Below are 20,263 nucleotides of genomic sequence, written 5' to 3' on the forward strand. Positions count from 1 at the left end.
GATCAATCAAGGTGTGCTTGTGGTGCAGTAATGGACTCAAGATTGTCGTGTAGCACGGACTCAAGATCAATCTTCCTCAAGAATTTATCCGTAAGTTGAGGTCTTGATTCGAAAGATCAGACGATTGTCGTCTTTTCATATTGCAATGTGTGAAGGCCGGAACAAGGCTGGGAAACCTTCAGCTCTCTGTCATGAATAGAAGAAACCGGTCCAGATCATGACTTCCAGTGACTAGAACTCGCTCTGAAGACAAAGCCAAGATCCGAGCCATCGAGGCATCGAGTTGGCCTCAGGGACAAGAACAGCCAAGACGGCTTCATCTCAAAGGTTAAAAAGTGGTGGAGAACCGGAGAACCGAGGAACCCCACGGGGCAAATCTGGAGAGCCTTGATCGTCGAGGCTCCTCTCTTTTGTCTTGTGACCAAAATCTCATTTGATCGAAACTTGTTCCTGCGGAGACAGCAAAGGTGGCGGGGGAAGACATCCACACGTCGTGAGCCGAATCCTGGGGAGAACCCAGATTATGGGATTCTGGAGTCATCGGCGTCTTTGGTTCTGGCTTGATTCTGCTAAGGTACGTCTTCTTTGCCAAGATCCCGGTGCTAGCTCTTCAGAAGACAGATGATGCACCCATCAGACGTGAGAGCGGTCCAGCTAGGTGGCCCACGGTTGTTCGGCCGAAGGTCCATGTCTTTGTGGTTCGACCGTAAGTTGCGGGTCCAGCTCCGCTCCCCCTCAATCCATGTGCGTGCTGTCCGGGGCACACAGTCTTGGGAAAGTCGTCTTCGCAAAACATCACCATTGGCTCTTACATTGATATGTCTTTCCATTGTCGCGAAAGTTAGTAGCACTTACTAGGCATTGGTCCTGCGTATATGCTCAGCTTCAAACAACAAGCCCAGGACACTCTATCTTTTCCACTTTACTTCACGAAAGCATTCGGTTGTTAGTCTATGATAATGGACGTCGATGCGCTCTCTGCAGCAGGGGCTCTACAGACAGAGCCCTTGGAGAAGTCAGCAGTTACCAACGGCGTCAAACATGCTGGCGACAGTCACATCAACGGAGTTGGGACTCATGGACAGCAAAAACCCGCAAATTGGGTCGATGTGAGAGACGAGTTCCTCGGAAAGCCCCATCGTCGCTTAAGGGTTATAACAATCGGAGCTGGCTTCAGTGGTATGCTTGACGGTCCACCTGCTCAGAAAGGGATATGAATGGCGATCTCACTCTGATATCTGGCAGGTCTCACCCTTGCAAACAAGATTCAGCGGACTCACAAGCTCGACGATGTAATTGAGCATGTGATATACGAGAAGAATGTAGGAAAAGATGTGGCTTCCATGTTGCTGTGCTAACTTTCCATAAGCCCGAGATTGGTGGGACTTGGTATGAGAATAGATATCCTGGGGTTTGTGCCTCCTCGCTGAGACTTAGCTACTACGGGTTTTGGTGCTGACAGACTGGCCAGGTGATGTGTGACGTTCCTGCGGTATGTATACACAGTCCGCACTCGCACCAAATGTTTGCTCTCGCTGAGTACAGCAGCATATATATACTTTTGTCGATATTCCCAATCCGGAATGGAGCCACTAGTGAGTTCTTCAATCTCTGCTTAACGCCGTATGAGCGGGTAGCCTGACTTGGTATAGCTACGCGACCGGGGCAGAAATTCAGCAGTACTTGAAGAAAGTCACAAAGGAGTACAATCTTGACCGAGATGTGCAACTTAACTCAGAGGTCAAGTCGGCGATCTGGGACGAAGATCGAGCTATCTGGAAGATTCGAGTGTTGAAGGGAGGAGAATTGGTTGACGACTGGTGTCATGTGCTCCTCAATGGCTCTGGAGTCCTTAAGTATGTCATCATCTTGTCGTTGGCTGATACATCGTGTACTGATATCAGCTTCCGTGCAGTAATTGGTCATGGCCTTCAATCCCTGGACTCAAATCGTTCAAGGGACATCTCTGTCATTCAGCGAACTGGCAGGACAATTTTGATTTTACAGGCAAACGTGTTGCGGTTGTAGGCAACGGCTCATCAGGCATCCAGATTGTACCAGAGATGCAGAAGGTCGCCAGTAAAATGGTCAACTTTATTCGATCAAAAGCCGTGAGCTCTTCCACATGGGACACCCATGCCTGCAGTATATGATACTGATTTGAAGTTTTAGTGGATCTCGGCACCATTTGCAGAAGACTTTTCAAAAGCCCCAGGCGGAAATCCTGCATGTAAGACTAGGACGCAAGTTCAGGCTTGATCGAATGCTGACAGACCCCTTCCAGATACCGCCGACGAACAAGCGAACTTCCGCGCGAACCCAGAAAAGCTGAAAGACCTGCGGCACAAGCTCATCCACGTTCAAAATACCTTTTACTCGGCGGTGAGTCATTCTCATGTGCAAATCCGTTCACGTACAAGACGAATAATCGGATCCTTAGCTGATCGAAGGAGCTCCAACGAACCTGGAGGCGATGAAAGCTGTTAAGACTCTAATGTATGAACGGCTAGGAGGCAATCAAGAATTGATAGATAAGCTTGTGCCAGAATGGTCGCTTGGATGTGAGTATCATGACGTAGTAACTAACCTATTGTGCAATGTTCGTCCTCCTAACTCAAATATAGGTCGACGCCTAACTCCTGGTACGGGCTATCTCGAGTGCCTGAAGCAGGACAACGCCGAGCTTGTCGATGATGGAATCACTGAGATAACCGAGACTGGAATCCGTACAAAAGACGGAAAACATCGGGAATTCGATGCGATCATCATGGCAACTGGGTTTGATGTCTCATTTAAACCTCGATGGCAGCAACTTGGTCGCAAGGGTCGCTCTCTGACTGATGACTGGAAGGACGAGCCTACAAGCTACTTCTCACTTGCGGTCAGCGGTCAGCCCAACTACTTCATCTTCATGGGACCAGCAGGACCGGTTGGACATGGGAGTTTGACCTCTGCCATTGACTGGACGGCCGACTATGTACTGAAGTGGCTTGTCAAGATGTCCAGGGAAGACATCAAGTCCTTCGAAGTCAAAGCACAGGTTCAGCAAGATTGGAGCGTATGGGGCGACGAGCTCATGAAACGAACGGTTTGGTCTAGCGGATGCAGGTGAGAACCCTTCTTTGTGCTAATCTGATCTGGGCGTGACCACAATGTCGTTAACTTTAACCCCAGGAGTTGGTATAAGAATGGAAAGGTCGATGGTAAAGTGACAGCCCTGTATCCTGGAAGCATCCTACATTACGTGAGTACCCGCCCACTTTGTATTTTGCGCATGAAACATTCTAAACGCCTTGTAGAAGGACATGGTGGAAAGCATTCGTGGAGAAGACTTTGACATTGACTACTGGAGCAAGGTGAGACCTCAATGTCCGCGAAATGGAGATCCTGTCAAAGCTAAGATGCGTTATTCCAGAACCGGTGGAGATTCTTGGGCAATGGCTTCACTCAACTGGAGGTGGAGAATGGAGATTTAGGATACTATGTCCCTTGCTAGCATGTGGCAGGGTTCCTATTTTGTGCTAGCAGAAAAATATTGTTATCAGTATCAACCATGATAGATTTCTGTATCCATGTCTTCAACTTTCCATTAGATAAGGGAAAAAGTCATGAGCTAGTCCAAAGTCTTGTGGTAATCCGCTGAGAAGATCTTGATCAAAGAGATCGGGAACGTTCAGGAATTGGTGATGCAGTGGCGCATCGGGAAACACGCCCGCATCTGCCATGTTAGTCTGCGGGCTCGGGGCGTTCTGCTCTTGATAATTACCGGTATTCAGAGACACTGGTTCGTGGTGAGGCCCTCGAAGTGCCACTAGTTGATCCATTGCACCTTCGCAAGGGCCAGGATTAATCTCGCTCGACTGCTCGGCTTGGGTGTGGTGTTTCCTCTCCAGATTCTTGAATATTGTCTCGAATAACTTCATGATCCAGCCACACGCCGGCCAGGTCTTCGAGATTTCCGCGCAGGCAAGAAGCAGGAGGCGAGCTTTGTGTTCGGCCAATTTCCGCTGCATATGATCTGGACTTCGCGCCATGAGCACATACATCGTCAGCGCCGAGAAAAGACTCGGACAACTAGTAAGGGTATCAGATCAATGAACAGAAGGCCTCGAGATGTTCTAAGAAGTTCAAGGAGTCGACGCAACAAAACTCACATTTGGAGTTGCGATTTCCGTAATAAGTCCAATGCAAGGAAATCGTCAACAATAGCTGAGATCTTTTTTGTGGCTGTGTACACTGTCGACTGAAGCAATTTCTTATCAACACTGATCATGCTGCTCTCCGGTCTGTGCAGAAGGATTAGTTGCTGGCTAACTGGTCGTCAGTAAGGGCAAGTATGACTAGGATTATGTCTCGGCTGACTTGTAATTCAGGTCCAGCATCTTGGGCCAAAAGCCGCCTTCTTCATCCAAATCTCCGTCTCTTAATTCTGATGGTAGTTCTTGACGCCATTCTCGCAGTTGGTTGCTTAGCTCCTCAAAACTAGAACTCTGCCTTGACATGCTTGTCGAAAACTTTGCTAGTGTGATGGCACCAACTGTCACTTGTCAGTTTCAATCTCACCCGGAGCGCGCGTGGTCCAAAATCGCTGAAAGCCATACAAATTACCGAAAGCTTGCTCATTGCAATTGTATAAAGAACATGAATTCTGGTAGTTCGCCCGTAAACAGTCGACAATATCTCATTTTGGGAAATATCGTCCTCAAAGTCCGACTCATCCAGAGGCTCGACATCATTGTCATCGTCCCGGATGCGCATGGGTCGGCCGATATTGGCGGAGCAGTGACGATCGCGAACCTGGCTTCATTAGTCGAGATCCATTAATGGACGAAGGAAGCGAAACTCACATAAAGTGACCACCATATCCTCTTCCATAGTCGCCGATCTCGAAGTCTCAGGGTAGAATGCTTAGTCCTAGGAGAGGGTGAGCGTTCATCGAGGACGGGGAAATGCGGAAATACCCACGTCCTATGCATTCCTTTACCCTGAGCGTTTCCAATAGCAATCGACAGCCAGTAAAACATATCCTTCTCGTCGGTTGATCCGTTCCATAGAAAGCTCAAAAGAAAGGCAGCCTGGACGAGCGTGACCTTATTGGTCTCATAGTCGGCGTCATGAAGAGCTTTGGCACGTTTCAAGAAGACTTTGCGAGCCGCATTACGGCTTTCAAATCCCGACTCAGCGATCACCTCCTCTTCACACATGGTACTCGCAACGGCGTAGACGGAGTGCAATATCAGAAGGGACAATTGATTTGACTCATACAATTGAAAGAATTGTTCTCTGTCAAAGATAGGAAAGGCCGGATAGACGCATTCAAAGAATGTCTGGATGAGTTTGTCAGAGATCCGACGCTCAGGCAGCAGGAACGCGCCTCTGATTTTGAGGATCTCCGTCTCTTCTGCATCGAGTCTGGCATCGTAGCCAAGGTTTTCAGGCTTATCGCTGACTGTAGAGGGTAATGGGACTTGAAGAGTCGAGGGAGAGCTGCCGTCGGACATAGCATCCGCATTAATTACCTTTTGCACAACATAAGTCAAGAGCCACGACTCTCCTAGGTAGAGACTTTGTCCGCCTTGCAGGTTGCGAGCATCTGGAGGTGACAGAGGTTGCTCGATGAGCCGGGCGTAGAGGTTCTCTGAGCCCTCCTTTGAGAGAGAATGGTTATCCGCCCTAACATGTTTGGATAGTGCTGAGGAGTTGACATCAAGGCGTTCGATTATCAAAGGCCGCCCGTCAATTGGCCTGCTGAAATTGAAAGTTGAACTTGGAGCGCTCGCAGTCTCAGACTGAACTGGCGCAACTGCATTGGTTGTCGAGGCATGACTTGATGAAGTCCTATTGCCTGATGACCCCCCCTGCGTGTTCTTGGACCGTGGACGAATGTACCTGGAGTTTTCAACATTCACAATCTTGCCGAAAGCTCTGAAAGTCTGCCTACCTGCCCCTTTTTGACTCAATCAGCTGGCAGGAGACCTGCGCGGTGACACAATTGGAACATGGTTGAGTATCGTATGCATTACACCGAACACGCCTCGCATGACAAAACGCACAGGCGACTCTGCCTCCACGATTTGGAGGCGGATTTGTTTGTGTCGAAGAGGTCTGTTTGTCGGTGGGCATCCCTTCCATGGCGCTCAACTCAAGTTTTCATCGCCTGACGATTTTGCAGACAGATTAGAGCGCAGTAGAAGCAGTCCATGTCATAGAATGAAGAGACGTTGTGTCCCGAACGAGAATATCAGGTGTTGTCAGCGAGTCATCTGGCGAACCTCCCCGGGCATATGTCACCCCAGAAAGGGTGCTCAATTGCCCCGCAAGCTTAACACGCTTAAGCGAGAGTTTCTTGGGGATGAGGGGTGACGGAACGGGACATTTGGCCACTGAAGTTTCTATTGAGATTTAAGACTAAGTATTTAGGCATGGCTAGGCCTGATGGCGGCAGTGCGAGTTCTTCCGTCCTCTTTCTTCCCATCCGTGCAAGAATGTCGCAGATATTCTGATTGTTCACAACTCCGCTTGGTGGTTCATAGAGAACCAGGACGGGATCTTTCGAAGTGCGGAATCGAGTCACAGCAGTGTCATGGCTGGCTTGAGCTGGTGGCAACGCGCTGCCTATGCTCATTCGCGACCGCAGAGAGCGTCGGTTCTGGGGTTTCTCTCCTTCGACAACTCTGAAACATGTTTCCTATGCAACTTGCACAAAGACCTACGGAGTAGATCAGTGTAGGAATGTTCACGCTGATCCTTCCACACGATGATGAAAGCCTATAGCAAGTGCGACTGCTTATAAAGCCAACCTTATTGCTTAAGGCAGACTCTAGTGTTCAGGTGTGCTCGACCCATTAAATTTTCCTAGACGCCGTCTTGGCCTTGATATCCCCCTCCCACCGGGAACCGGGGCTAGGTCTAGATCGCCATGACTGGATCAAGCCCAAATGAGGTGACAACAGTGATTCCTGTGCTACTGCGCACGGCTTGACATGACTTTATTGACCATTGGCAAAGGCAAGTCTCCCCCAGAAGGCTTTTGATGAAATGTAAAGCGCCGAGATTGGCTCCTTAGTGCCTTTTATGGGCCACCAAGGACAAGATACTGTCTGGACTGCTTTCAAAGGACAGTATATCGTGCTGTCGGCACCCTTAGACCTTAAAGCACTGGCGTCGAGAATTGCCCTTTAGTTCGAAAGACTTGATTCAGAAGGCTTGAAGTCGCCAAAGATGGCTCTATTTCCCGACATGCCCAGTTTCGCCGAGACGTTGTCTAGCATCAATACAGACCTTGAGAAGCTCCCAGACAGATTTGGTTGGCCTAGAGAAAGCAGCACTGGATATCGCATACAGGAGCAGCTGTCTGGCACAGAACGGCCCATCAGAATCATTCATGTTGGAGCCGGCGCGTCGGGCATTTGCTTCTCCAAGTTCGCGACAGACTCCTTGACAAACGTTCAATGGATATGTTATGATAAAAACTCCGACATAGGCGGAACGTGGTTGGAGAACAGGTAAGCTGTCGGCGTCGGAAGTGGGCATATTTTTCGAAAGTAACAAGCCCTGGACTATAGATATCCTGGCTGCGCCTGCGACATACCGTCTGTGAATTACCAGGTATGACACATGACCTTTTGGATGAAACCGAGAATCTGATATTTGCAGTTTACTTGGGCGCGGAAACCAGACTGGTCACACTTCTACTCATACTCCGAAGAGATTTGGCAATATTTTGCTGATATTGTCGAGCGCTTTCAGCTGCGCAAGCATATGAAGCTGAATCACGAGGTTATCCATGCTAGCTGGAATGAAGATGCTGCGAAATGGGTTGTCAAAGTCAAAAATCTTCTGACTGGAGATGTATTTCTTGACGAGGCTGAGATACTTATCAATGGTGGCGGCGTGCTCAAGTGAGTGATGCCCAAACCAGGCATACGATGGGAATTGACCAAGCCTTGCGCAGCGATTGGAAATGGCCGGAGATTCCGGGTCTTCACGACTTCAAAGGTATATTGTGTCATACGGCAAATTACCCTGTCGGCACCATTCTCGACGATAAAAAGGTCGCGGTCATTGGTGTCGGAAGTAGTGGCATTCAAGTAACAGCAAACATTGCACCCAAAGTCAAGCACCTATACACGTGGGTAAGATCCCCAACATGGATCACCGCAGGATTTGCCCAGAAATATGCAGGTCCTAATGGCGGAAACTTCAAATGTCTGCCCTACCCTTGGCCTAGATTTGCGTTCGAGCACTAATCGTGATCAGATACGGAACAACAGAAACGTGGCTTCGTCGAAAAGTTTTCTGACTACGTAGCCTACACCAAAGCCATCGAAGACGAACTGAATCAAAGGTTCAAATTCATCCTCACTGGCACACCTGAAGCTCAAGAAGCGAAGGAGGTGAGATACCACCAATGCCTGGAACGGTGATGGAAGTCTGATTTGTTTTCCGGAATCTAGTTCTCCACCCAACAAATGCATGAAAAGCTGAGTGGACGTAAGGATTTGATCGAGATGATTGTTCCCACGGACTTTGGGGTGGGCTGTAGGCGGCCGACGGTAAGTTGATCCTTTTCAAAGACTACTGAGCTCACTTCAATAGCCAGGAAATGGGTTCCTAGAATCCCTGACTCTTCCACACGTTACGACCTTTGGTAGAGAGATGAAAAGGATCACAGAGAAAGGATTTATAGATCACAACGGACAGGAGCATGAGGTCGATGTTATCATTTGCGCCACAGGGTATGAGACGTATTGCCACAAAAGTAAACTTTTACTGATTTGGAAAACAGGTTCAACACTTCTTGGGTGCCTCGATTTCCGATCGTGGCCAGAGGCAAAAATGTCCAGGATATTCAGAAAGATACGCCGATCTCGTACTTGTCGATAGGAATTCCCGAGAGTAAGTCTCCGTCAAGTCCATGATCCATCGTCAACATTCTAAATGGACCAGTTCCAAATTACTGGACTGTGACAGGGGCTTATGGCCCGCTTGGTCACGGCTCGTTTCTGCCTATCATCGAGCTACTTATGCGCCATTTCGTTCAAATCATCAAAAAGATCCAAACAGAAAATATTTCAGCCATGGCCCCGCGGCAGGCAACTTGTGATGCATTCATGGACCATGCAAATCTATACCTGAAACGTACTGCGTGGGCTTCCGGTTGCCGCAGCTGGTTCAAACAAGGAAAAGAGGATGGTCCCTTAGCCATGTGGCCAGGGTCAAGACTCCTTTATTTCGAGCTACTGTCTAAGCCCCGCTACGAAGACTACGACATTAGGTACCTGAGCGGTAACCCATTTGGCTTTTTGGGAAATGGCTTCACGACTAGAGAGTATGACGGTCGGGACCTGTCCTACTACCTTGGTACGACTGAAGAGCCAGGGGCCCTAATTCCCGGAACACAAAAGACGGAGTGGACCCCGGTCAACGGTGTATCTGGCATGAATGCAGTTCATGCGGACGGGATATGTGTCAACGGTCACTAGGCAGTAGGGGATGGTGGAGGATCGCATTTCCATTTAGATGAGTTCGATTAAGAAACGCAAGGCGAGGTTCAATCAGTGCAATAAAGTCACAACACACACCCGTTTTCAAAAGATTTCAAAGGATAGAATGTTAATCTTCTGTCTTGTCCTCAGCTAAAGTACTGTCCGCCGTCCACCAACAGGCTTTGCCCTGTCATGTTTCGCGAACCTGGGCCGGCGAGAAAGCTGACGGTCAAGGCTATGTCCTCAGGAGTCAGCCTTTGTTTAAGGGCCATACGAGTCTGAACAGCCTGCTCGTATGACGACCCTGGTGCTGCCCCCGTGTGTTTCGTGACATTTGCATCGATTTCAGCCCACATCTCTGTTTCAACAGGCCCAGGACAGTATGCGTTGACGTTAATGCCGTGTTGTGCGAGTTCTAAAGCTGCGACTTGTGTGATGCCTCGAACCGCCCACTTACTGGCCGAGTAAGCCACTCCAGACACTGAAGGTCGAAAGCTTGAATTCGAACACGCGCCAATGATTCTCCCGCCTCTACCTTGCTTGATCATTTGTCTGCCTGCTTCTCGATAGCACAGAAAAAGGCCTTTCGCGTTCACCCCCATCACCTGATCCCATTCCTCCATAGTCTGATCAAACATTCTGTTCGGCTTGACGATACCAGCATTTGCTACCATGGTGTCTAATCCACCAAGGCTTTCCACGGTCATGGTGACCATGGCCGTGACTTCATGTTCTTTGCTGACATCCGCGTGAATGCATATCGCACGACGACCTTTTTGCTCGATCTCAGCTCGAGCTTCTTCTAGGTGGGATGCCTGGATGGAGAGGTCGGCCAAAGCCACATCGTAGCCATCGTCGGCTAATTGGAGCGATATTGCCTTGCCAATACCCCGTGAGGCTCCTGTCACCAATGCTACAGGCATGCTTGATTTTACCAGCTTGTCATTTCGATTTCAAAAGATCAAGGTCAGAATACTGTGAGATATGGTCCACTCGAGTCTTGGAGACCTCATTCAGCTTGTGCATAAAGCGCAAAGGCCCAGGCCACCAATATCAGCGTGGTTGATCTACCATGAAATCGTTCATGGGAGCCGCGCTACAGACAATATTGTGCATGGAATCGGCGACTTCTCCAGTGTGGGGTATGAATGTGGCATGAGTTCTAGTAAACCTCGCTTCACTGTTGCGTCAACATATGTGCGCTATTTGGGGTAAATGATGGCCCTCGGCCCAAAACCCTTCGACTCGAACCGTCCCCAAGGTCTTCCACTACTGCACACCGGACGATTTACGTTCGGATATTGAAGATATACCACTCTTCCCCACCCCGGGCCGAAGTCCTTGGGCCCTGAGCCAAGATCCCGGGGTGGATGAGCCTACCAGTAGCGCAAGGACAGGTATCGGCCCGCAGTGGGGGAAAGAAGTGCGCATCTCGGTCGGGTCAAGAAGGCTGGTCGAATTGATCTTTCTTCTCGTCGTCTCGAGCTGCATCACAAATTCTCTCCAGACGCCTAGTTGCTGCATGTAGCACCCGCGCTCATGGCTGCTATACCAGCATACAAGCCGCCGCCAGGCTTTCGTACAGCGCTGGATGATTTTAGGGATCACCTAGGGAAAAGGTCTGGAGTCCAGCTTGGTGAGTCGACACATGTTGAGTGATGAGGCCTTCACTTTCCGTGGACAGTTCTAATCCACATGAGACGAAACAGCAAGCTATGGAGATTTGCACAAATTCTCCGTCACTTATATGAATGAATTCTGGTCTGCTGCTTGGGACTTTTTAGGTGTTATTGGATCCAATAAACCGGAACAGGTGAGACAACACGCGGGATAGAGTAACTTTCCTCCTCGACGAACTACTAAACGAAACTTCTAAAGGTAGTCGATGATAATGCGCGGATTGATGAATTTCCAAAGTTTTTCGAGGGTGCGCAGATCAACTTCGCGGAAAATATCCTAGGTAGAAATCGAACGGGGGATGCCATTATCGATATGCGAGAAGATAACATCCAAAACCCTGAGGTCTATTCGTGGCAAGATCTTAAGGACCTCGTTGCGCTGTTTGCGGATGCTTTGAAAGAATCCGGGCTACAGAAGGGCGAGATCGTTGCACGTTCGTTGCCCTTAGAGCTCTCTCCTCTGCTTAATACGCATCGAAACAACGCTAATATCCTATCTAGTCGTCGGAGGCAATAGCGTGCGGTCTCTTGCTTTACTTTTAGCGACAGCATCAGTCGGCGGAATTTTCTCTTCGTTCGCTACAGATATTGGCGATAAAGCACTTGACGATCGCCTGCAAGTCCTTGAGCCACGACTTTTCATCGCCGAATCAACGTATTCATATAATGGGAAGAGGATCGATATTAGTGATAAGATTGTCCGAGCTTTTACGCGGTTAAACTCGAAGAGCTGCGAGTTCATCACTATCGGGAAGACTTCTACACCTAGCTCTGCGTACGTTCGCAACGTCACGACGTGGCTGAATTTACTGATCTTTGTCAAAAGGACTCTTTTCGACGATTTATTAGCGCGCGCCAAGCGATCCAGTCTTCAGTTTGAGCGCGTTGAATTCTCAACGCCGTTGGTTGTGATGTTCTCCTCGGGAACAACGGGTGCGCCTAAGGGCATCGTTCATTCTCATGGGGTAAGAAACCTTTTAAACGGACTGAACTTGAGACGCTTATTGGACCCAGGGATTGGTCCTCAATGGATTAAAAGAACATGTTCTGCACCACAACCTAGGCACTGAAGACATACATTATCACTACAGCGGGGTGAGATATCAATCTTGCGTTGCAGCCTGTCTCTAACAACTGACATGTGATAGATCGGCTGGACTCTTTGGAACATTTCCCTAGGCTCTCTCCTTGCTGGAGCAAAGATGATACTGTACGATGGCAGCCCTTTCTTTCCCAGTGCGGAGGGTTTCTTGAAGATCCTTTTCTCTCACAAGCAAGTTAATCAATCCTCAGTACTGCAGAAGTGCTCTAACAACGAACAGAATCACATCATTCGGCGCGGGACCTAGATATTTCTCGGAGCTGCAGCGGCTCAATCTAGAACCCAGTGAGTAATATCTGTTTGTGAGGCGTGTTCGAACCTCGAATCTGATATGAAATAGAACGCTTTGCTTCTCATGTGCACACTGTCATTTCGACGGGCGCCCTCCTTCCAGTTCCTCTTGCAGAATGGCTAGTCAAAGCATTTGGCCCAGTCTGCCAGATTAACATGTCTGGAGGTACCGAGATGTGCGGATCTTTAGTCAACGGCACCCCCGCTTTACCTTCGTACCCAGGGCAGTCTTCAACGAAAGCCCTAGGAATTGACATCGCAATTTTTGCACCCGATGGAACAGAGGTCGAGGACGGAGAGAGTGGAGAATTAGTCTGTCGAAAACCTTTCCCGAATATGCCGATTATGCTATTGAAAGACCCAGATCGGAAAAGATACTATAATTCTTACTTTGCCGGCTATCCACGTAAGCACGGCAAATGCTCCCATCTCGACAAAGCGATAGCTAATATGACCCCAACTCACAGACGTCTGGACACACGGAGATTTCGCAAGGGTGGACCCTGTGACGAAGGGTATTTTCATTCTAGGTCGATCGTACGCCGCACACTTTGACATGACTTATCCGATCCAAATACTGACAGTATGGCTAGGGATGGCGTACTAAACCCTTCTGGAGTACGTTTCGGAAGCTCGGAGATTTATAATATCCTCTTGACGCCTAAGTTTTCATCATACATCACGGACGCATGCGTTATTGGACAACAACGAGCGCAAGCTCCGTACTTTGATTCAATTGAGCAAGTCGTGCTGTTTGTCAAGTGCACGTCGTCGTCCAGCGCCAAAAGAAACCCTTTGAAGCTTGACCCCGGGTTAGAACAGCAGATCCGCAAGGAGATTGCAAAGGAACTTAGCAGGAGACATGTTCCCGCCCATATCTTCAGAGCTCCTGAGATCCCTTACAACGTGAACGGTAAGAAGCTGGAAATCCAAGTCAAAGCTATCCTTTGCGGTGGACAGCCTGCGTTTGAGAAATTGAAGGTGACGGAGGAGGACAGCAGGGCATTGGCGTGGTTCAAGCCTTTTTATCATATTGAGAAGGTCATTGAGGAGACTCAGAGACCGAATGTGAAGTTGTAGAGAGAAAATGATATAATAAAGTCCATGTTGCCTGGTTGGGCAGAGGGACAAGTGATCGCTATTTTGACTGCGCCAATGCGAACGATGGGGACGATAGGCACTGAACCCAGTGATCATAATTCATTCGTACTCATTGCTACATGCTTGACGCTGTCTAAGTTTTTCGATCTCGCCTCGTGGCTCTTCATTGCCCTTGCATAGCAGTCTGCCCCAAGTGGTAGCCTCAAGAGGTCGTCTCCCAGGCCTTGTCCCAGGCCAGTACCGGTAGCGACCTCGAAAATCCTCTTTGCAGCGATCATTGGATTTCCCAAGGCTCGACTCCCCGTGCTTGAAAATTTGGCCAATGTGCTTCCAACGGGGTTATTATCCGCTTCATAAGCTTTGCTAGGCTGGACGATCTGTAATGCTTCCTTACTGAAGAAGTTGGTTCGAAAGCCGCCAGGCTCAACTATCAGGACTCGGATGCCCAAGGACCTAACCTCCTTGGACAAACTCTCGGACCATGCCTCCAATGCAAATTTGCTCGCCGAGTAGATTGAGCATGTTGGCAGTGGATCGATGCCGGCTACGCTTGAGATATTGATTATAGTGCCCTGGCCGGAAGACCGCATGAGTGGCAGGATCGCCTGCGACGTTCTCACAGCACCCCAAAAGTTCACTTCGAACTGTTGCTTGGATCGCTCTTCTGGAAGATCTTCTGCGGCACCGAGAAGACTGTACCCCGCATTGTTGACAAGAAAATCTATCCCGCCATCGAACTCGTTCCATGCTCCTTGGAGAAACGATTCGACATCAGATTTGGACCATGTCACATCAAATTTCAGCCAGCGACCGTTGGCAGATGAGGAAATTTCGCTGACGAGCTCGGGGGTTTTGGAAGGATTCCGGGATGTGGCGATCACATTATCGCCTTGTGAAAGGATATAACGGGCGAGGGCCAGGCCGAATCCTGAAGAGGAGCCTGTGATTAGCCAAGTGGAGGGCATGTTGACGGTCTGCTTCAACTTGGATCGGAACTCGAAGTTGCGCTGATCGCACGTTTATGAGAAACCCTGTAGGAGTACGTCTGTGGCGTTGTGTGAATGATGCTACATTAAGCGGCCTCGTGCAGGGCGCAAAGACGATGGACGTTAATTGATCGATTCCAGCTAAGCATTCGTGGAGGCTGAAAGGCATTTACTACTTAGGGTACACATATGAGGTCGGTTACTAGCATGTGTCAACCGAGGCCTTCGAGCGTGTCCAGCCTCCCAAGATGACCGTTCAAGGCGTAGTTCAAGGACAGACGGCGACTTGGCACATTGTGACATCTAGCGTTGCCGTTTGGCCCTCTTTGGCTACACTGCCTTCAGGAGTTTTAGGTCTCTGGCTTGAAAATGCCTGCTCTGCATCACGCAATCTGGATGGATCTCAATATCTCTGAGCCCTAAAGTAACCAAGATCGATGAAAGGGTAGGTCGATGTTCCTTGTGGTGATAGACAGGCGTGGGACTGCCAAGCAAGTCAAGTTCGAAAGGGGCGTCAGCCTTGTGGTCGGAAAACCACTATCGAGCAGCCGACAAATGCTTAGTGATGCAAGATAATGGTGGGAAAGTCGCTTCACTTGCGAACGAAGTGGAATGAGGCGTAGCTCTACACGTGTTGATATTCTCCTGCTCTAGACTGTTCCCGCCGATGGGCCAAAGCTGATCCTGCTGAAATCGGGCTTTCGGCCCAGAAGCCAGGCTACACCCTCGATCTGATCTTTTCGCGCTTTGACACTAGCCTTCAATGTTGGGAAAAAACTCCAATGGCCGTGAGGTAAGCCTGGATACACGTCCATCTTGGTCCTGATTCCGCACTCTTGGCGCAGTACTCGCTCATAGATGATACCATCGTCGCGCAATGGGTCCATGCCATCGACCTGAAAATAGGTCGGGGGAAGCCCATTGTGGCCCTTGGGATGATTGAAAACTGCAAAATTGACCGTATCATCAACATTGGGATTGTATCCACCCATGAACATGTCAATCGCCGGTAATGGCAGGATCGGAGCGTTCGCGTTCTGTTGGGGTGAAAGCCAATGTTTGCGGTACTTCGTAGGTATCCTCTCCTTTGGACATAGTAGCGGGATTGCCAGATACTGCCCTGTCAAAGGTGCTGACAGCCCTTCATCTCGAGCACGATGGGCCAGTACAGAAGCTATGTTCGCTCCAGCACTTGAACCGCCGACGATGAAGCCTTTGGCCACATCTGCATTCCAGGATGCAGCATTGGCCACGCACCAATTCAAAGCGTCCCAACAGTCGTTCGGAGCATAGGGGAATGGGTATTTCGGCCCCAGTCGATATGCAATAGCAACACAAGTGGCATTCAGAGCGAGAACGAGATTACGACAGGTTTGTTCTTCGCCTTCTGGAGAGCCAAGACAAAACCCTCCTCCATGGATTATCATCACAAGCGGACTGCCATTCTCCGTTTTATCGGTGGGCTGGAATAACTTTGCTCTGACAGACGAGCCATCGCTTGTTGGGTACTGCAAGTTCGTTGTCTTGACTCCAGGTGGTGAATCTCCAAGAATACCTTTTGCACGCTCAGCGTTCTTCAGATACATCTCAGTAAAGCCTTCGAGATTGGAGTAATCGATGGTCGGGGTGGGGTTTCGTTCTAGCAGCTACAATAAGTTAGATTAGTAGGTAATTGTTCGTCCTGGACTAAGCATAACGAACTTCCTCGAGTTCTGGATCAATCTGACTCAACTTGAGCAGGTACTTCTCGTCCAGAAATTCTGCCATCTCGTCAACAGTGCTCCCCATTCTGGTGAATTATGGCCCTTTTTCTTGAGCACGCCCGATATGCGACGCCTAGGGAATGCTAAGAACAAGACGCAGGAGTATGAAGAATCCCCAACTTCACCTCCTCAGGAAGCAAAGATTAGAATCAGCTTGTAAAGCACCTAGAACATCGAAGCCAGTCTTAGTGCCAAGACAGTGTCTTGATTAGCCGTAAGAGAGACCCTCCTCCTGGTCAGGTACATATCCGCCTCGTGGATAGTACTCGGCATCTTACTGAGTAGGTACCTCATGGGATCAAGAAAGAGACGCCGTCTCGGCGCCGCAGTCATATAAATCCGCCTCATCCGGCCAGGGAATAGTCTATTTTAGAGCCAGATCTTGCCTCGAAAGATAAGGTTTCTGCGCAACGTGCTTACTCTTGAGCAAGCTTTCGTAATGTGCTGTAGAGATGAAGGAGTGTTTTGAAGTAATCTTGTAGACATAATCAAGTATGCTTCGCGTGCCCACTAAATTTGTTCTTATTTTTATCAGGTAGAGCATTCGCGCCTGATTTGCAACTACGATTAAACACCATTAAGTCTCCTGAGTCACAGCATTCGGAAATGGCTGAGAACGAGCTTCCCAGGAGTCTTCAGACTAGTTTGGATGGGACCAAGGTATCATATGTGCAACTTGGCAAATCTGGTCTGAGGGTTTCTGTTCCAATTCTTGGAGGCATGTCCTTTGGTAGGCTTAACAATGGTCGAGGAAGTTTCAGTACTTTGTCCAACTTTCTGAGTCTTCCATAGGCCATAAACAATGGCAACCATGGGTCCTTGATGACGAGACTACGGTCAACAAGATCCTGAAAGCGGCGTATGATCAAGGCCTTAATACGTTCGACACCGCAAATGCATACTCAAATGGATTGTCCGAAACCATGATCGGAAATTTCCTCAAGAGTAACAACATTCCGCGAAACAAAATCATCATTCTTTCGAAATGTTTCAGCCCCGTGGGTGAAGATCCAAGCGTGCTCAATTATAAATACCCGGATACAATGGCGAAGTCGAAAGATTATGTCAATCAAGGTGGGCTTAGCCGCGCTGCGATCTTCAATGCCGTTGAAGCAAGCCTCCAACGGCTGGGTACAACGTACTTGGATCTTCTACAAGTACATCGGTTCGACAAATCCGTGCCGGTCGAAGAGACAATGAAAGCACTTCATGACCTGGTGGAGCAAGGTAAGGTGAGATACATAGGTCAGTGAGACATTGAGATCAGGTTCCTTTGTTGACGCATTTCCTGATACTGAGAAGGAGCATCCAGCATGTGGGCTTACCAGTTTTCAACCATGCAACATGTCGCCGAGATTCATGGATGGACGAAATTCATCTCAATGCAGAACCATCACTCGCTATGCTACCGTGAAGAGGAGCGGGAGATGAATCCTTATTGTGAACAGACAGGAGTTGGGTTGATGGCTTGGAGCCCTCTCTACGGTGGTCTTCTCGCGCGACCATTGAAACATCCAGCAACACAAAGACAGGAAGCCACACAATCCCAACCAACTCCCGAAGATGAAAAAGTCATTGATGCTGTACAGAAACTAGCTGAGCAGAAGGGTTGGACTATGAGCCAGGTGGCTCTTGTTTGGTTGGTGCAGAAATCATCGATACCAATTGTTGGCATTGGTTCTCTCGAGCGGCTCAGCGAGGCTATTGAAATTCACGGCAAGAAGCTGACCTCGGAAGATATTGCTTCACTTGAGAAGGTGTACAAACCTAGATTAATCATTGGACATGCATAGACAATCCCCTCAAGAATGAGGAACAATGAAGTACTGGGATAGTTTGTGCCTAATGGTTTCTCTTCAGGTTTGCGACGCAGCTGGTGGTAAAGGGTAGCCTCCCATATCCTCGACAATTACTCGGAACCCACTGAGCGCATCAAGAAGATCCTGTCCCAACCAATTGGAAAGCACTTGCTCTCTCGTATGTTCGAGCTCTCGTACGAATTCGCCCGCAACCTCAGCACTTGATAAGCTACTTCCACGTGCCTAGGGAACCTTTGAAGATAGAGGGATCAAAACTCACCAGACAACACGTACCACTGCAACTAGGATCCAGAGCCGCAAATGCGATCGCCTCTGCAGCTTGCTCGGTGGTATTGCTTGCAACACCAGCCTTCTCAAACCGGTCACCGAAGCCGGCTGTTATACGGGTTGGGGTGAAGCTTGGAGCGATAGCATTGACTCTGATCCTGGTTTTCTCTGCGAGAGGTTGCGATGCGCGGAATAGTCCCAAAATACCGTGCTTTGACGCAACGTAGGCGGCGTTTCCTGAGAAGCCAAAGTATCCTGATGTCGATGTGATAAGAACGATTGATCCACAATGGGAGTCATGCTCTGAAAGAGAATTTTGGCGCAGGAAATGAAGTCCTAGTTGCAATGCTGCACAAGAGTTTCGTCAGTGAACCCTCAGCAAAGTGATGAGAGTCAACTTACTGTTCATGGTGCCTTTCAGATTGACATCAAGGACACTGAATCCTTCTCTTGACGCGATAGGCTCCCCGTTGACATCGGTTTCAACTTCGAGAACGGCACGACTTTCCATGATCCCGGCATTGGCCACCACGATGTCAATCCTTCCGAAAGCTCGAATTCCTTGTTTAAAGGAATTCAAGAGCTGCTCCCAATCGGTCACACTGGCTGGCACAAAGATTGCTCGCTCTGGGAACCGCATTGACAGGATAAGTTCCTGTGCATGTGATACAGTCGATGGAAGATCGGTAATGATGACATTACAGCCATGTTTGTTGAGCAGAGAAGCTGTTTCGGCCCCTATTCCACGAGCAGAGCCCGTGACTAGTGCAGTCCTGCCTTGTGCATTCTCCAGCAGCTTACGGTCCCAGCACATTTGATGCATGGCTCGATGATTCTGTGACGATTGACTTTGACTATGTGAATTCCATCCCTATGACTGGAGTGATGAGATCCCCCCCAGAGCAAACTGGGCTGCAAAAGAACAACCTTCCTTTGCGACGCGAACATGTTCCATATTGCCCTGGAGCTCAATGCTTCACATGAGGATCCTAGCCCAGAGACTTAGCACGTGTTCGAGGGTCATGCCTCAACTGTGTTCTCCGTAGGTAGGCCGCGTAGGTAGCTGTTCATATTGGACTCGCCGTCTTGGCATCAAGGGGGTACGCCGGGAGGCCCAAGGCTGGAGAAAGGGGTGATTGTTCACTTGGGGATGCTTAATTCCGGGCATGTTACAGAGGCTTGTCATGGAGGAAGTCGAGGTGAGATCTAAAGTACAGCATTGACAGAATCCTTGGGCACAGCTCCAAGTTCAACCCAAGTCCGGATCCTTTGCCATGTCTGAATCATCACCAACAGGTAAATACAGCTCGAAGCTGTTTGGAAAACGCATTCTCGTCCTCGGAGGAACATCAGGCATTGGATTCTGCGTTGCCGAAGCGGCACGAGAAGCCGGAGCAGCAGTCATAATCTCAGGTTCAGGACAATCAAAACTCGACTCCGCCATTCAACGTATTGAAAAGGCTTACTCCCAATCCTCCAACGGAGGAAGCGTTCGAGGATACGCGCAGGACCTATCGGACCCCAACACTATCGAGACCGCACTCATATCAATCTTCAACCTTGCGACAGACAATGGCGTCCATAAGCTCCATCACGTCGTTTACACAGCAGGCAACGTCGTCGGACTTGTAGCCATGGCCGACCTTACTCCGGAGCTAATCACGGCGAATGGAATCATGCGGTTTCACGTACCGATCATGATCGGTAAGATCGCACCGCGGTTTCTGGAACAGAGTCACGAGTCTTCAGTCACTTTCACAAGCGGG

At 49.2% G+C, this 20,263-nt stretch overlaps 4 protein-coding genes across 4 annotated transcripts; 2 read left to right on the plus strand and 2 right to left on the minus strand.

The window, feature by feature from the left end:
- Positions 1-3,578: 3,578 nt before the first annotated feature.
- PV10_08729 (uncharacterized protein) lies at positions 3,579-5,501 on the minus strand (the record flags this gene model as incomplete). Its single annotated transcript, XM_016373795.1, has 6 exons — positions 3,579-4,074; positions 4,155-4,310; positions 4,363-4,537; positions 4,602-4,797; positions 4,848-4,914; positions 4,966-5,501. The coding sequence occupies 6 exons, from the start codon at positions 5,499-5,501 to the stop codon at positions 3,579-3,581; spliced, it is 1,626 nt and encodes a 541-aa protein (XP_016220706.1).
- A 5,501-nt stretch (positions 5,502-11,002) lies between these two features.
- On the plus strand, positions 11,003-13,672 carry PV10_08730 (acetoacetate-CoA ligase). Its single transcript, XM_016373796.1, has 11 exons — positions 11,003-11,124; positions 11,198-11,301; positions 11,367-11,601; positions 11,669-11,942; positions 11,994-12,132; positions 12,182-12,262; positions 12,316-12,440; positions 12,490-12,554; positions 12,610-12,966; positions 13,028-13,097; positions 13,154-13,672. Exons 1-11 carry the CDS (start codon positions 11,028-11,030, stop codon positions 13,638-13,640), a joined length of 2,034 nt encoding a protein of 677 aa, XP_016220707.1. The 5' UTR covers positions 11,003-11,027; the 3' UTR covers positions 13,641-13,672.
- Positions 13,673-17,016: 3,344 nt separating this feature from the next.
- On the plus strand, positions 17,017-18,203 carry PV10_08731 (uncharacterized protein; the record flags this gene model as incomplete). The annotated part of the gene is made up of 3 exons (XM_016373797.1): positions 17,017-17,140; positions 17,203-17,655; positions 17,713-18,203. The coding sequence occupies 3 exons, from the start codon at positions 17,017-17,019 to the stop codon at positions 18,201-18,203; spliced, it is 1,068 nt and encodes a 355-aa protein (XP_016220708.1).
- A 63-nt stretch (positions 18,204-18,266) lies between these two features.
- On the minus strand, positions 18,267-19,320 carry PV10_08732 (uncharacterized protein; the record flags this gene model as incomplete). The annotated part of the gene is made up of 3 exons (XM_016373798.1): positions 18,267-18,422; positions 18,490-18,845; positions 18,900-19,320. 3 exons carry the CDS (start codon positions 19,318-19,320, stop codon positions 18,267-18,269), a joined length of 933 nt encoding a protein of 310 aa, XP_016220709.1.
- Positions 19,321-20,263: the final 943 nt, after the last annotated feature.

The sequence above is a fragment of the Exophiala mesophila genome (genome assembly GCF_000836275.1).
Source record: "Exophiala mesophila strain CBS 40295 unplaced genomic scaffold supercont1.6, whole genome shotgun sequence".
Taxonomy (NCBI): domain Eukaryota; kingdom Fungi; phylum Ascomycota; class Eurotiomycetes; order Chaetothyriales; family Herpotrichiellaceae; genus Exophiala; species Exophiala mesophila.